The sequence below is a fragment of the Haemorhous mexicanus genome, chromosome 1 (genome assembly GCF_027477595.1).
Source record: "Haemorhous mexicanus isolate bHaeMex1 chromosome 1, bHaeMex1.pri, whole genome shotgun sequence".
Lineage (NCBI taxonomy): Eukaryota > Metazoa > Chordata > Aves > Passeriformes > Fringillidae > Haemorhous > Haemorhous mexicanus.
In genome coordinates, this window is record NC_082341.1 from 49,549,826 (window position 1) to 49,565,718 (window position 15,893).

The following is a 15,893-nucleotide window of genomic DNA, read 5'->3' on the forward strand; positions in this document are numbered from 1 at the left end:
TAGTTGTTGAGGAGTGAAGTTCCAAACCACTGAAGCAGAATAATCCTTCAAAAGCTGGCCCATTTTCTCCCACGTGCCATGTTACTCACGATTATACACCCTTGGGACAGATCTCTGAGCAAACTCCTAAGAAAACTCTGTCACTCTAAATGTGGTATAGACTGAGGAGACCTGGTAGACTTAGCACAAAGAATATGATTTCCTTAACATCTAAATGGAATTCAAAATTCTCTGAATATATGTCCTAGGTTGACTATATGATGCTTTTATCCCCAATCGTCTTGTTCCGTTTATGCTGAATAGTAAGTTTTGCACCTTTAAGACTTGCTCCAAGGATTGAGGGGGGGAGAGGAGGTGCGCAGTTTGTTTTCAGACATTGGACTCACTCCTACACATTCCTGCTCCTGGACTGCGTTGTCTGCGGATGAACAGACGGCGGGACAGGGCTCTCTTTTTTTTGCTTTTAGTTAGTTTAGCTAGCTGAGGCAAAGAAGTTCCCTGGACTGTGCTTTTTTTTCCTTTTTTCCCCTTTCTTTGGACCTGTTCACACTTGCTCTGGACTGAACAACCATAAGAGCACCAGCAGCTTACATCGGTGGGCCAGGCCGGGCCTGGGCTACGGCATTTCCAGTGCCGGAGGGACTGATAAGGGACTGAGTGAGCTGAACTGGAATCTGGGGAGGGGACTTTCTGGGTTTGTCATCTCTTTTGGAGCAGCAAGGGGTTTTATTGTTTAATATTGTTTAGATTTTCTTGTTTAATAAACAGTTTTTTTCCACTTTTCTCCAAGGAGGTATTTTCTCCCGGACCGGTTGGGGGAGGGGTGGTAGAATCCAATTTCCTAGGGGGGCCCTTTGGGGGTTCTCTCCCAAATTTGCCCTGAACCAGGACAAATACATCTATTGGCGCCCAACGCATGGCTTGAGAAAGTAGAAAAAAGCATTATTGATTTCATGTTGGTTGTGCTTGCTCTGTAGTGAGTTAAAGCAGTCAGTAGCCATGTTGCTTGATTTCGTAATGTCTCTTGGGGTGGAGGCCTTCATGTGGTTCTGGTCTATAAGCCTTTTTGAGGTTTCAATACCTTTCTGGTCACTAGGATTATTGTCCCTAAGACGTAGTTTTCACAGTACAGGGGCACGGATTGGAATAGCTATTTTTCTGGCCTTGGTGATAATGATTTATAAGGCATTTACAAGGTTACTGGAGTCTGCTTAAAATATGTATAGTTTATGGTTCCTTCGTCCTACCCCGCGTCCTAGTTCCGGTAGTATGTTTTGGGAATTTATTAGTAATTGCACCTAGTTTGTTAGAGGAGGAGCAGGGAATGAGACTTTCCAGCCTTTCCTTTCCTTCTCCTCTGAATCTGTTATGTCACTTTTTGAGAATTTTCAGTTTCCCCTGACTGTTAAGGAGACCATGTTTCTGGCATTTAATGTGGTAAGCTTCCTCTATATGGTCTGCAGCTTCTCTAGAATGAGTGCTGAGATGTCCAGAGGTGCTGACAAGACCCCTGACCCAGAAGTAGACTCAGGCATGAAAAATGATGAGTGGTGTGGATAATGGGAAAATATGGGCCAAACCCTGAAGGAATTTTCTGATCCTGTAGACTGGGATTTTCCATGTGAACAAATTCAGAACCCAGCTGAGGTGGGAAAATACCTGGAAAATAAATGCCATGGTGACTGTAAGGAAAAAAGTCTCATTGCAATAAGCTGGGCCCTGGCCTACGCTTATCGCACCCTACTAGATACTGTAGGGCAGCAGACAGAGGCAGGCAGGCAGGGAGATAAAGCAACAGCTACCCCAGTCACTCAGGCTGTAGCCAACACTCCAGCTGCTCAGGCTGGAGCTGAACCAGACAGTAAGCCTAAGCCACTGGCAGCTGCTGCAGGAAAGAAGCACATGAGCAAAACCAATCGGCCAGTGACTGACGATGATGATCCACGGGAAGGACCCTCACCACCAACTACTGATAAAAAGCCCAAAGTTAATGAAACTGACACAGCCTCAGAAGCCAATATTGAGTCCTATTCCCTGAAGGACCTTCATGGCCTAAGGAAGGATTATACCCGGCGGCCTGATGAATCCATAATTAGTTGGTTAGTCCGTCTCTGGGATGCTGCAGGTGAGGCTACAGTTTTGGATGGTAGTGAAGCCAGGCATTTGGGATCCCTGTCACATGATCCTGTCATTGACCAAGGAATGATGAGGGGGGCTAACCCTCACAGCCTCTGGGCACGGGTACTGGGAAGTATTGCGCTAAGATACCTGTGTGCAGACGATCTCTATATGCAGCAAACACCATAGAGCATGGGAGTATCGGAAGACCATAGAGCAAGGGATCCAACACTTAAGGGAAATGGCAGTGGCAGAGATTGTCTTCTTGGATGATGTAAACACTGTAAATCCAGACTTGGTACCATGCACATCTGTAATGTGGAGAAAACTTGTACGACTTGGGCCACATGAATATGCTTCTGCTCTAGCAATAATGAAGCGAGATGATGGTGAGGAGACCGTGCTGCATATGGCAAAGAAACTCCGAGCATATGCAGACGCTGTGCATGGCCCGACACATGCCAGAATCACAGCAGTGGAAACACGTCTGCAGAGGTTAGAGGATAAGATAGAGGAGAATCACAAGAAGCTCAGAGAGGAGATTAAGGAAGACCTTCTTCAAATCTCAGCAGTACAGATCAGAGGTTCTGTTGCCCAACGCAGACGCTCCCCAGATGGAGAGAGAAGGTACACCCCACGAGCTGAGCTGTGGTTCTTCCTGTGTGATTGTAGAGAAAACATGAGGAGATGGGATGGAAAACCTACTGCTGCTCTGGTACAACAGGTGCGTGAACTGAAGACTCAGAGAAGAAGTTCCAAAAGGGAAGTAGCTCCAGTAGCCAGTAACCGAACTGTCATATATGATGATAATGACAATATTTTTGATGCCCTTGAAAGAACCTCCAAGACATATGTCCAGGGAAAGAAGGATAACCAGGCTTAGAGGGGCCCTGCCTCTAGCCATGTAGAGGCTAGGGAAAACCATGTTTTTTGGACCTTGTGGATTCGTTGGCCTGGCACATCTGAACCACAAGAATACGAAGCTTTAGTCGACACTGGTGCGCAATGTACATTAATCCCATCGAGACATGTGGGGGCAGAGTCTGTTTCTATTGCCGGTGTGACAGGGGGATCCCAGGATTTCACTTTGGTGGAAGCTGAGGTGAGCCTGACTGGAAATGAGTGGAAGAAACACCCTATTGTGACTGGCCCAGAGGCCCCAGGCATTTTAGGCATAGACTTCCTCCGAAGTGGGTATTTCAAGGACCCAAAGGAATTCAGATGGGCATTTGGAATAGCTGCTATAGAGACAGAGGGCGTCAAGCAATTGAACACCTTTGCCTGGACTGTCAGAAGACCCATCTGCAGTAGGACTTTTGAAGGTGGAAGAGCAACAGGTGCCAATTGCCACCTCGATGGTGCGCCACCGGCAGTATCGGACGAATCGAGATGCCGTGATCCCCATCCACAAAATGATCTGTGAGCTGGAGAGCCAAGGGGTGGTCAGCAAGATCCACTCACCCTTCAACAGTCCCATCTGGCCTGTGCGTAAATCTGAAGGAGAATGGAGATTGACTGTGGACTACCGTGCATTGAATGAAGTGACTCCACCACTGAGCGCTGCTGTGCCAGACATGCTGGAACTCCAGTACGAGCTAGAGTCCAAGGCAGCGAAGTGGTATGCCACCATTGACATTGCCAATGCATTTTTCTTCATTCCTCTGGCAGCAGACAGCAGGCCTCAGTTTGCTTACACGTGGAGGGGAGTGCAGTATACCTGGAACCGACTGCCCCAGGGGTGGAAGCACAGCCCCACTATCTGCCATGGACTGATCCAGAGTGTACTAGAAAAGGGTGAGGCTCCAGAACATCTGCAATGCATTGATGACATCATTGTATGGGGGAAGACGGCAGCAGAAGTGTTTGAGAAAGGAAAGGAAATTATCCAGATTCTCCTGAAAGCCAGCTTCGCCATCAAAAAGAGCAAAGTCAAGGGACCTGCTCAAGAGATCCAGTTTCTGGGAGTGAAGTGGCAAGATGGACGGCGTCAGATTCCCACTGATGTCATCAACAAGATCACAGCAATGTCTCCACCATCCAGCAAGAAGGAAACACAAGCTTTCCTAAGTGCCATAGGCTTTTGGAGAATGCACATTCCTGAGTACAGTCAGATTGTGAGCCCTCTCTACCTGGTCACCCGTAAGAAGAACAAGTTCCACTGGGGCCCTGAGCAGCAACAAGCCTTCACCCAGATCAAGCAGGAGATCGCTCATACAGTTGCCCTTGGCCCAGTCAGGACAGGACTAGAGGTGAGGAATGTGCTCTACTCTGCAGCTGGGAACCATGGCTTGTCCTGGAGCCTTTGGCAGAAGGTGCCTGGGGAGACTCGAGGCCGACCACTTGGATTTTGGAGTCGAAGCTACAGAGGGTCTGAAGCCAACTATACCCCAACAGAGAAGGAAATTTTAGCAGCCTATGAAGGAGTCCAAGCTGCCTCAGAGGTAATAGGCACTGAAGCACAACTCCTTCTGACACCCCGACTATCAGTACTGGGGTGGATGTTCAAAGCAAAGGTTCCCTCTACGCACCATGCCACCAGTGCCACATGGAGCAAATAGATCGCTCTGATCACACAGCGCGCCCATATTGGAAAACTGAATCGCCCTGGGATTCTGGAAATAATTACAAACTGGCCAGAAGGTGAAAACTTTGGTCTTGCTGATGAAGAGGAAGAAGAAGTGACACGTGCTGAAGAAGCTCCACCATACAATGAACTGCCAGTGGAAGAAACGCGCTACGCTCTTTTCACTGATGGTTCTTGTCACATTGTGGGAATGAAACGAAAGTGGAAAGCAGCCATATGGAGCCCCACACAACAAGTTGATCAAGCTACTGAAGGAGCAGGTGGATCAAGCCAACACTCAGAGCTCAAGGCCGTTCAACTGGCCCTGGACATTGCTGAGAGAGAGAAGTGGCCAAGGCTCTACCTTTACACTGATTCATGGATGGTAGCCAATGCTCTGTGGGGATGGCTGGAGAGGTGGAAAGAAGCTAACTGGCAACATAGAGGAAAACCGATTTGGGCTGCTGATGAGTGGAAAGACATCGCTACCAGGGTAGGGAAGCTACCTGTGAAGGTCTGCCATGTAGATGCCCATGTCCCCAAGAGCAGAGCTAATGAGGAGCACCAAAACAATGAGCAGTAGACCGGGCTGCAAAGATAGAGGTGTCAAAGATAGACCTAGATTGGGAACACAAGGGAGAGTTATTCCTAGCTCGGTGGGCCCACGACGCCTCAGGTCATCAGGGTAGAGATGCCACCTATAAGTGGGCACAAGACCGAGGGGTGGATCTAACCATGGACAGTATTTCTCAGGTTATCCATGACTGTGAGACGTGTGCTGCCATCAAGCAAGCCAAGCGAGTGAAGCCCCTGTGGTATAGTGGGCGGTGGTCCAAGTACAAGTATGGGGAGGCCTGGCAGATCGACTACATCACACTGCCCCAAACACGCCAAGGCAAGCACTACGTGCTGACCATGGTAGAAGCCACCACGGGATGGCTGGAAACCTATCCTGTGTCTCATGCTACTGCCCGGAACACCATCCTGGGTCTTGAAAAGCAAGTCCTGTGGAGACATGGAACCCTTGAGCGGATTGAGTCAGACAATGGGACTCATTTCAAGAACAGCCTTATCAACACCTGGGCTAGGGAGCATGGCATTGAGTGGGCGTACCATATTCCCTACCATGCACCAGCTGCAGGGAAAGTGGAGAGGTACAATGGACTGTTCAAAACCACTTTGAAAGCATTAGGTGGAGGATCTTTCAAAAACTGGGAGCAGCATCTGGTAAAAGCCACCTGACTAGTTAACACCCGAGGCTCTACTAACCAAGTGGGCCCTGCCCAATCTGAGCCTTTGCATAGAGTAGATGGAGACAAAGTCCCAGTGGTACATGTCAGAGGTTTGTTAGGGAAGACAGTTTGGATCAATTCTGCCTCGAGTACAGACAAACCCATTCATGGGGTTGTCTTTGCTCAGGGACCAGGTTCCACATGGTGGATAATGCAAAGAGATGGAAGAACACGATGTGTACCTCAGGGAGATCTCATTGTTGGGTGAGACCTACGTGTAAATATCACTGTTTGCTAAATGTTACTACCATTGTCTGTGTATAGCTGTATATTGAATGTCTGATGTATATGTTTATAGAGTTAGAATATATATTAGTTTTAATAGTAAGCCGATGATTTGGGGATTAGGGGTGGAATGTCCTAGGTTGACTACATGATGCTTTTATCCCCAATCGTCTTGTTCCGTTTATGCTGAATAGTAAGTTTTGCACCTTTAAGACTTGCTCCAAGGATTGAGGGGGGGAGAGGAGGTGCGCAGTTTGTTTTCAGACATTGGACTCACTCCTACACATTCCTGCTCCTGGACTGCGTTGTCTGCGGATGAACAGACGGCGGGACAGGGCTCTCTTTTTTTTGCTTTTAGTTAGTTTAGCTAGCTGAGGCAAAGAAGTTCCCTGGACTGTGCTTTTTTTTCCTTTTTTCCCCTTTCTTTGGACCTGTTCACACCTGCTCTGGACTGAACAACCATAAGAGCACCAGCAGCTTACATCGGTGGGCCAGGCCGGGCCTGGGCTACGGCATTTCCAGTGCCGGAGGGACTGATAAGGGACTGAGTGAGCTGAACTGGAATCTGGGGAGGGGACTTTCTGGGTTTGTCATCTCTTTTGGAGCAGCAAGGGGTTTTATTGTTTAATATTGTTTAGATTTTCTTGTTTAATAAACAGTTTTTTTCCACTTTTCTCCAAGGAGGTATTTTCTCCCAGACCGGTTGGGGGAGGGGTGGTAGAATCCAATTTCCTAGGGGGGCCCTTTGGGGGTTCTCTCCCAAATTTGCCCTGAACCAGGAAAATATAACAGGCTGAAGGGGGTGTAAAAGGCCAGTAAAAGGGGATGAAAAGCTGGGGAAAATTATCCTCCCCCATTCCAGCCACAGAGTGTGTATGGTTGGTAAACACGCAAAGGTAGTACCCGAGGTAAGCGTAGGAGAGCAACAGTCAATATCTATCCCAACTGGTCGTCATTGTCTTTGTTGTTATCATGTCATAAACTGACATCCCTCAATATATATCAGCAACGAAATACTGATTGCTGTTCCTACTCTGAAAAATATAATGGCAAGCATATACAGGAATATATACAGGATTAGTTACCACTCCCACTTGAACAGACCAAGCAACATTGTGACCAGTGGCTCCATACCTAAACCAAAAAAAAGCCTAGATCAAATTTGTTTCCGACCTGCTCTGGGCAGTCTGTTGTTCAACTCGTTTTGCCTCACCTCAGACACCAAATCAAGGTTGTTGTGGCTTAGGAGTTGTACTCCCTAATTGAGTGTTCCCACTGACACATTCCAAATCGTGCTGCTGCTCTCTCACTTTTCCCCTGAGGCTGGTTTGAAAAGAGAACTGGAGGCACAAAAGGTAATCATCACAGGTTGAGAACAATTTACTGGAAACGACAACAATATTAATAGCAAAAAGTGTACAAAGGAGAGAATAATGCATATGCAAAAATGCTCACCATGAAGCTCCATCTGATCACAGCTGTGACACCTCAACCTCTCTGTCTGTCTTGGAACTGGCGCCACCCAACCACTCTCTCCAGCTCATAACCAGCACCATGCTTATTGGACCAGAAGGAACCCCTTCTCTTTGGAAGATATTCCCCCCACTTTCAGCAATGGCATTAAGTAGTGCAGAGTAACCTCTGGATCCTAGCCACAACCCTCCTTGCTATTGCAACAATTAGCCTTGTCCCAGCTGCAACCAAGACACCCAGGATATTTCTCTACTGCCAAGACACCTGGAATATTTCTCTTTTGTCTCAGCAGAATCTGGGAGGGATTAATCTTTTGAATTTAAAACAAAAGCAAAATCTGTGTATGAAAGCTAGGAGTTCTTGATTAAATGTCTTGTTTTCCCTTACAGATACTGTACGAGAAACAACTTCAGCTCAACAAGCGCTCTTGGTGGCTAAAAACATTGACTTATTTCCAACAAATCAAGAACGTTTTACTGAAGGAAATATAGATGTGTGGTGGATTGTTCATGATGGTGGTATGCTGATGTTGCTGCCTTTTCTTCTTCGACAGCACAAGGCAAGGACAACAGAAAATGGCTGGGATTTAATTTTGTAGCAGTAAATTGTTCTAAGCATATCTAATTAAAAACTCCTTCACCTTGTTCAAATTATGCATAGTAATAGCAATCACAGTGTTACAAACTGTTATTATGTATCTTTTTGGTAGGTTTGGAGAAAATGTAAAATGCGTATCTTCACCGTTGCTCAAATGGATGATAATAGCATTCAAATGAAGAAGGATCTTCAGATGTTCTTATACCACCTTAGACTAAATGCTCAAGTGGAAGTTGTTGAAATGGTTTGTTACTATATATTTTTAAGGTGCAACTGGGACTAAACTTGGGAAAACAGATTTAGCTTTTTTCAAATAAAGAGCTATTAGCCCAAATATAGAAATTTAAAAATTGTAGTCCCACAAAAACCAAGAAGTTAAGCATCATTATCTTACCATGTTACAATGCTGCTGTATGTGGTGGTGAGTTCAATGGGTTTGTCAAGTAGAGTTTGAGATGTTTTATGTGTTAATTCTTACTTTATTTATGACTACTAGTCCATAGAGCTGGTTCATTCAGAAGGAAAAGCTTGAATTTTTAGCAAGCAGTGAAATTGAAGGCTGAATGTGCTTAATCTAATAAGCTAAGACATATGGTATGAGACAGGATGGACTTGTCTATGTCTCCAACTACTTTAAGAATACCTCTTGGAATAAGGAATCCCTAGGCTCAAATGAGAGTTGTTCTGGGCATCTCCAGCCTCAGACAGTACTGAAACCAGGACCTACAGTTTCATAAGTCAAGGTAGTGACAAAATGACTTTGGTAACTTTTTTCCTTTTTTAAATATGGGTCATAAACTGTTTAGGAGAGAAAGGACAAAAGCTATGTCTGTCTCGGCCCACTTTTTTTGGAAACTAAGGATGCAATTTCCAGCAATAAAAGGTGACTAGCATAATGTCCAACGTAAGATTCATGGGGGAAAAAAAGAACCCCAACCAAAACTTTTACTCATTCTGAAGTGAGATGAAGATGAGTAAACTGGTTGAAAACTTCATTACCACTGGTTTCTAGAATCACCAGAACTTATTAAAAGGTTTATCATGCTAATTAATCATAAAACAATTTTAAGAATTGTTTTAATTAGTTAGGGAAAAAAATGCTTCTGAAAAAATTTGCTGTTCTTTGCTTAGAGTCCTAAATATGAAAGTCTCAAATGCTGTGGAATGTACAGTTGAAATAACACAGAGTGCCATGAAATGGCTCAGCCTTGGTTGAATTTTGAGCAGAAGGCAGTATAGAAAGTTGTGCTTGTTTCAGCTGAGGTAATTTTCTTCATGGAGGTTGGGATGGGGCTGTGTTTTGGATATGTGCTGAGCACAGGGTTGATAATATTGGGATGTTGTTGTTATTGTGAAGCAGGTCTTACACAGAACCAAGATATTTTCTGTTTTTTGTACTGCCACACCAGCAAGGAAGTTGGGGGAGTTTGGCAGGAGATACAGTTGGGACAGGTATCCCAAACTGACCAAAGGGCTATTCCAGACCATATGACATGCTCAGTATATAAGTTGGGGAGAAGAGGGAAGAAGGGGGGGGGAACGTTTGGAGTGATGCTGTTTGAATTCTCAAGTAACCATTATGCATGATGGGAATCTGCCCATGGGAAGCAGTGAATTAATTCCTTGCTTTGCTTGCTTGAGTGCACAATTTTTGCTTTTCCTAATAAACTGTCTTTATCTCAACCCATGCGTTCTCTAGCTTCTATCCTGATTCTCTCCCAAATCCACTTGTGGGGCAGTTAGAGTCTGCATGGGCCTTGGTTGCTGGCTGGGGTTAAACCACTACAGAAATACAATTTATTCTTTTCTTCTGTGAGTAATATTTAATTCTGAGAATCTTCCAGAGGATAAGAGATATATTACAAGTCAGTGACAATACAGGTGACTGGTATAGATTTTTATATTGTATTTTCATTTTCAGCCAATATGCCTGAATTTCTTGCTATGGCAAGAAATGGCTTTATTTATGAACATTTCTCACCGATGAAAGGATAAGGTGTTATTTGTGCCTAACACAGTTATGGTTTTTAAGGAAACAAGTGTCCGCACATGCTCAGGTGGCAGCAATGCATACCCAGTTTAAATAAGTGCTTTCAACTTTCACTTCTGCAGTCTAGTTGGAACAGAATAGTTAGTGAAAAATCTGTTCCAAATACTAAAATTTAGATAAAATCACAATAATATTGTTACAGTAAATTCATGCAGTTCACTGTATGAAATTGATGTTTGAAGATTAGGTTTTAAGAATGAGGACAGAAGTGATTGATCAATTATATGCTTAGGATTACTCTAATGCCATGAATACATCCACCAAATGAATACAGGTATGAGAGATATATTATTTAAATGTTGTTCTTCAAAGTAGTACTTTTCTTCTGATGTTGCTAATGCCAATTCCTTTTGCAGTTTGAAAATGATATTTCTGCGTTCACATATGAGAAGACACTTATGATGGAACAGCGATCTCAGATGCTAAAACAGATGCAACTATCAAAGAATGAAAGAGAAAGAGAGGTAGGATTTTTGACTTGACAGGATGTTTTGTGAAAAATCTGAAAGTACAATCTTCTGGCTGTAGCTTCTAATCAGTTTCTAACTAGTCAAAAACTTTCATAACTGCATTGTGTTTCTCTACAACCAGTTTTACTTGGAAGGTTAAAGTTATGTGCGGAAAAAAATTTTTTTTTTATTTAAACAGATTTTAAGAGTTTTCCTCTTTTTGTTGAGTGCAAGTGTTGATTAGCAAAACATTTCAGCATCAGTGTAGAATACATTAAGAGCCTTTCCAAACTTGTCATCAGTAGCTAAGATTCATGATCATGCAATTGGACTGATTATCTTTGATTATGATTTGGTCTTAGGATCATAGAATCATTTACGTTGAAAAAGACCTTTACGTCAAGTCTGACCACTAACCTAATGCTGCCAAGTCCACCACTAAACCATGTCCCTAAGTGCCATATCTACATGTTGTTTACTTCCAGGGACTCAACTTCAGCCACCTCCCTCCACCACCAGCCCATTCAAATGCTTGATAACCCTATCAGTGAAGAAATTTTTCCTAATGTCCAATCTAAACATTCTCTGGTACTACTTAAGGCCGTTTCCTCTTGTTACTGAGGAAAAGAGACCAATCCCCACCTCACTACTACTGTCTTCCAGGTAGTTGAATAGAGTGAGAAAGTCCTTCCTGAGCCTCCTTTTCTCCATTCTAGAAAACCCAACCTCCTTCAGCCGCTCCTCACATTACTTACAAATACACCATATTACACAATATAATACAAATTTGTTCAAATCACTCTATATTTTAGTTTCTGCATTATTTTGCATGTTTTATGAATCAACTCCTTTTTTTTTGGAACCAAAATTAGCTCAACAAAGTATAATTTTCTAATATCAAGATGGAAATGCTGGTTTTGCTGCTCCCCTATCCTTACTATTTTGCATATTGTAGCAACAAGCTTCTTTCAGCTGTATTTTTATGAATATTTGTAACTCACAAGTCCTTTCCTTTTAATTTGTGCTTCTACCCCCTCATCTTTTCAGCTAACTCTTTCAGTATTATCAAGACTTGTATCAAGTGATGTAGAAGATAGTGAATGCTCTGGCTTTGCCATCACATAAATGATTTCCATCCCATAGCAAACAAGAGATCTCTACTGTGCTTAATTTCTTAATTATATAATACCTAGATTTGTTTTCTAATGGCTTTTCTTTTGTGGTGTTAATCATACTAGTCCAAGCAGTTTGGGGTTTTGGTGGTTTTTTCCTTTAATTTGTCCTCTCTATTCATTTTTCCGTCTCACAGGATTTTTTAAAGATTCCTAAAGATGCCTGCTATTGTTACAGTTTATTTCTGTGAAACATCTTTCTTATCCATGTCATGGTAGTTTTCTTTCAATTTGAGCCTGCCTAACATCCTTCCAGTAAAAAACCCAAACTTTTCTGTGCAACTTATTCAGCCTTATTGTTTCTTTACTGAGCAGCAGTATTTTCCAGTGGAGTTTGAGTAATTTGTCTGTTGTAGATTTTGAAGGATTTAACTTCCACATGATTAGTAGAAGCTATTGCTCTGTATTCTATAGCACATAAATTGCAGAGGAGATGAAAAGCTCTGAGCTGGTGGGAATCTGGACTATACTTCGGAGTATTGTTTGTTTGGAAGTTTTATTTCTTTCTATTCCCTCCATAGAGTTTTCTTTCTTTATTACTCACTTTTATCTGAACTTTACCATCACCATTATAGCCTCAGTTTCTTCCTTCTTATCAGGCAGGGTAAAATCTGAGACATTCAAAACACCACTGAATTTACTTCAGGGTCTGAAGTAAAACCCTTGGTAACTCCAGGAACCTCTAGTACTTACTGCCTTGTCCCAAAATAAAAGTGATATCCATCAAATGTTTCTGATTAGGCTATCTAAATATACCTTGTTCTTTTGTATCTTCATAAAAAAATGTGGTTTATTGAAGTGACTGCCAGAACCCAGGCTAACTCTTAAAACTCCATTGCAACACTTGGATTCGGGAACTGCCTTGGTATGGGGATTTTCCAGAGGCAGAACCTTTAGAGCCACTTGGTCTACGGTGCCACACACAAGACAGAGACCAGGCAGAGGAGGAAGGAGAAGGCTCTCCATCTTGAGGTTCCACAAGGAATGGTTTATTCCAGATGAAAAGAGCAGGACAAAAAGCCTGCAGCTCTATTGTGCAAGGGGTTTTGTTCAGATGCAAGTCAGGAGGTGGATACAAACAACTAACCAATAGGGAATCATCAGGGGAGGAATGAGGGGATTACACCAAGTGTCTGGGGCCCATTGGGGTAGGAGGGTGGAAAGGATGGGTCACATCGGCCAATGGGGCTTCCAGGAGTCAGGGATTTCCAAAGGGGTGTTGCAGACAGGGATTGGCCCGAGGTTTAAGTGGCCGAGAAGGTTTGGGAATCGAGGGCTGGGATGCCTTGACAGGCAGGGAAAGAGGTGGAACAAGGGGTGGGGAATGGCATGAGGGACAACTTTGAGGGAGGGTAAAACCCAGGGATAAACCAACTTGGGGAGAACATGGGGATACAACAGAATGAACCATTTAACAAAGAATCAGTAAAATAAATTCAAACCGCAACAGTTTATTTATGTCTTCACTTCCTATGGAGATTAGTGTATGCACTCAGAGTGCCTGGCCCATTCTTACTCTGATCTTTTTAATTAGCTGAGCCATTCTTTTCAGTTTTTTGCTGACATCCAAAACATTTCTTTTATTAGTATCACTAGTTCAAATTAGCATTGCTTTTCATTTTAACATCTGTCTCCAGGCCTTCAAATATAACCTGGTATTCCAGTTTTGAATAGTGAGTATAGTTTGGTTTCCTGTTACCACCAAGATTAGTACTTTAACCTCACTTTTGTGCATGTATGCCTTCAAATGACACTCAGGCCTTCCCAAAGTGAAGACTTTGGTTTTGTACAGTGTTTATTTGCTGTTTTAGTCATAAGCATGCTTTTACCCCTGAGCAATCACCCTAATCCTCCCTTCTCCTGTCACTTTTTAAAACAGAATTGATTTGATCTTGCCTCTGGGTTTTCTTGTAGAACTGGGGATCGAGCACTCACCAGATTTTTGTTTACTTTTTTTGAAAACTTGGTCAATTTGCTTCTTTTGGGTATAAATATAATAACTGCCTGCAAAACATAACATAGGCAACTTAGGTGTAACTGGTAAATGTCTATTTACTTGACTTAGTCAGTAGTGCTGCAAAGGGAAAAGAAAATGTAGAACCTCATTCCCTCTGTTCCTTCCATTTCTGGTGGTTGTTGACTTTTTTCTCTGGTAAACCCTCACTAAGAATTCTTGGGCAAGGCAGTGATAATGGGACCTGTGAGAAGGTAATAATACTTTGCACCAACAAATTGTCTTGGGTTGTGCTGTTAGGTAAGATTGGCAGAAATTTGGGTGCATGCAAGTAAGTGATACATGAACAGATGACTCTTCAACTAATTAAAGTTAAAAAGAAGGGTATTTATTGCAGCATGCTGGACACATGTGGAATCATTTCCAAATACATGTGCAAGGAGTCGCAGATTCTTGTTCTCTATTTTGATCTGCTGGTCATGGTCCAAGCCTCTCCTATCTGTTAGATTATTCTTAAGGCAAGGTATTTCTATGGTCTCTGCCCTTTCACAATTGCTACATCTATCCTTGTCACTCCTAGCTTCTCTTTCCTAATGTATTTGTTACTTTTTAACTAAGGTACTTGATTCCTGCCACCTATATAACTAATTTAGCTTCTTAACTAATTTTAAAATCTTAACTAAAATATGCAATCTTCTACTATCCCAAATATATTCCCAGCTAGCCCCTCAACTCATCTACTGTGTTCAATTATCCTAAATACATTTCCAGCTGACCCATTGACTGATTACTGTTTCACTGTATGTGAATGATTAGATTTTTAGGGTTTTAGGGTTTTACAGTTGAAAAGTAGCTTTCTCACATGCTTTTATTTTTTTTATGATTTTGATTGTAATTAAGTGAAAAATTTCACCTGAATGTATACATATATGAAAGGATGTGACCCTCAAAAACAAGTGAATATTTGAGCTTCCCATAGAGACTGAAGGACTCAGTTGGCTTCCTGTTTTCACAAATGTCTATAAAAAGGACTTCATAACTAACTACTAAACATTTAAAAATGGTCCCTCCGTTATCCAGGAGGAGGCAATCAGAGAACTGCTGAGCCGTTTGGATATTCATAATCCATGGGATCCATCCTAGGGTGATGAGGGAACTGGCAGATGAGCTTGCAAAGCCGCTCTGCATCGTTTACCAGCAGGCCTGGCTCACTGACGAGGTTCCAGATTACTGGAAGCTGGCCAATGTGACGCCCATTCATAAAAACGGTGGGAAGGAGGATTCTGTTAATTATAGGCTGGTTAGCCTGACCTCAGTACCCAGTAAGGTTGTAGAACAGTTTATACTGAGTCTCACCACACAAAACTTACAGGATGGCCAGGGTATCAGATCCAGCCAGCATGGGTTTAGGAGGGGTAGGTGATGTTTGATCAACCTGATTTCCTTTTATGACCAAGTGACCTGCCTGGTGGATGCAGGAAAGGCTGTTGATGTTGTGTACCTGGATTTCAGCCAGGCCTTTGACACTGTCTCCCACAGCATACTCCTGACAAAGCTGACAGCCCATGGCTTGGACAGGAGCACTCTTTGCTGGGTTAAGCACTGGCTGGATGGCCGGGCCCAGAGAGTGGTGGTGAACAGTGCTGCATCCAGCTGGTGGCCAGTCACGAGCAGTGTCCCTCAAGGGTCTGTGCTGGGACCAGTTCTTTTCAATATCTTTATTGACAACATGGATGAGGGGATTGAGTCTTTCATTAGTAAATTTGTGGACGACACTAAGCTTGGCACGTATGTTGATCTGTTGGAAGGTAGGAGGGCTCTGCAGAGAGACTTGGAAAGGTTGAATGGATGGACAGAGTCCAATAGGATGAAGTTTATTAAATCCAAGTGCCAAGTCCTGCATTTTGGCCCCTGTAAATAACCCCCTGCAATCTTGTAGGCTGGGGATCATGTGGCTGGACAGTGCCCAGATGGAAAGGGACCTGGGGTACTGGTCAACA

The 15,893-nt window shown here is 43.3% G+C and overlaps 1 protein-coding gene across 3 annotated transcripts in view; it reads left to right on the forward strand.

Moving 5' to 3' along the window:
* The window catches only part of LOC132328974 (solute carrier family 12 member 7), an 89,328-nt gene that overhangs the window by 65,298 nt on the left and 8,137 nt on the right, over positions 1-15,893 (forward strand). For 2 of the 3 annotated variants that reach the window (XM_059849482.1, XM_059849501.1), the window contains 3 exons: positions 8,061-8,230; positions 8,381-8,512; positions 10,675-10,782. In XM_059849482.1, the coding sequence (XP_059705465.1) occupies positions 8,061-8,230; positions 8,381-8,512; positions 10,675-10,782 (410 nt within the window). The remainder of the gene's footprint in view (positions 1-8,060; positions 8,231-8,380; positions 8,513-10,674; positions 10,783-15,893) is intronic. The other variant, XM_059849491.1, reaches the window with a different exon arrangement.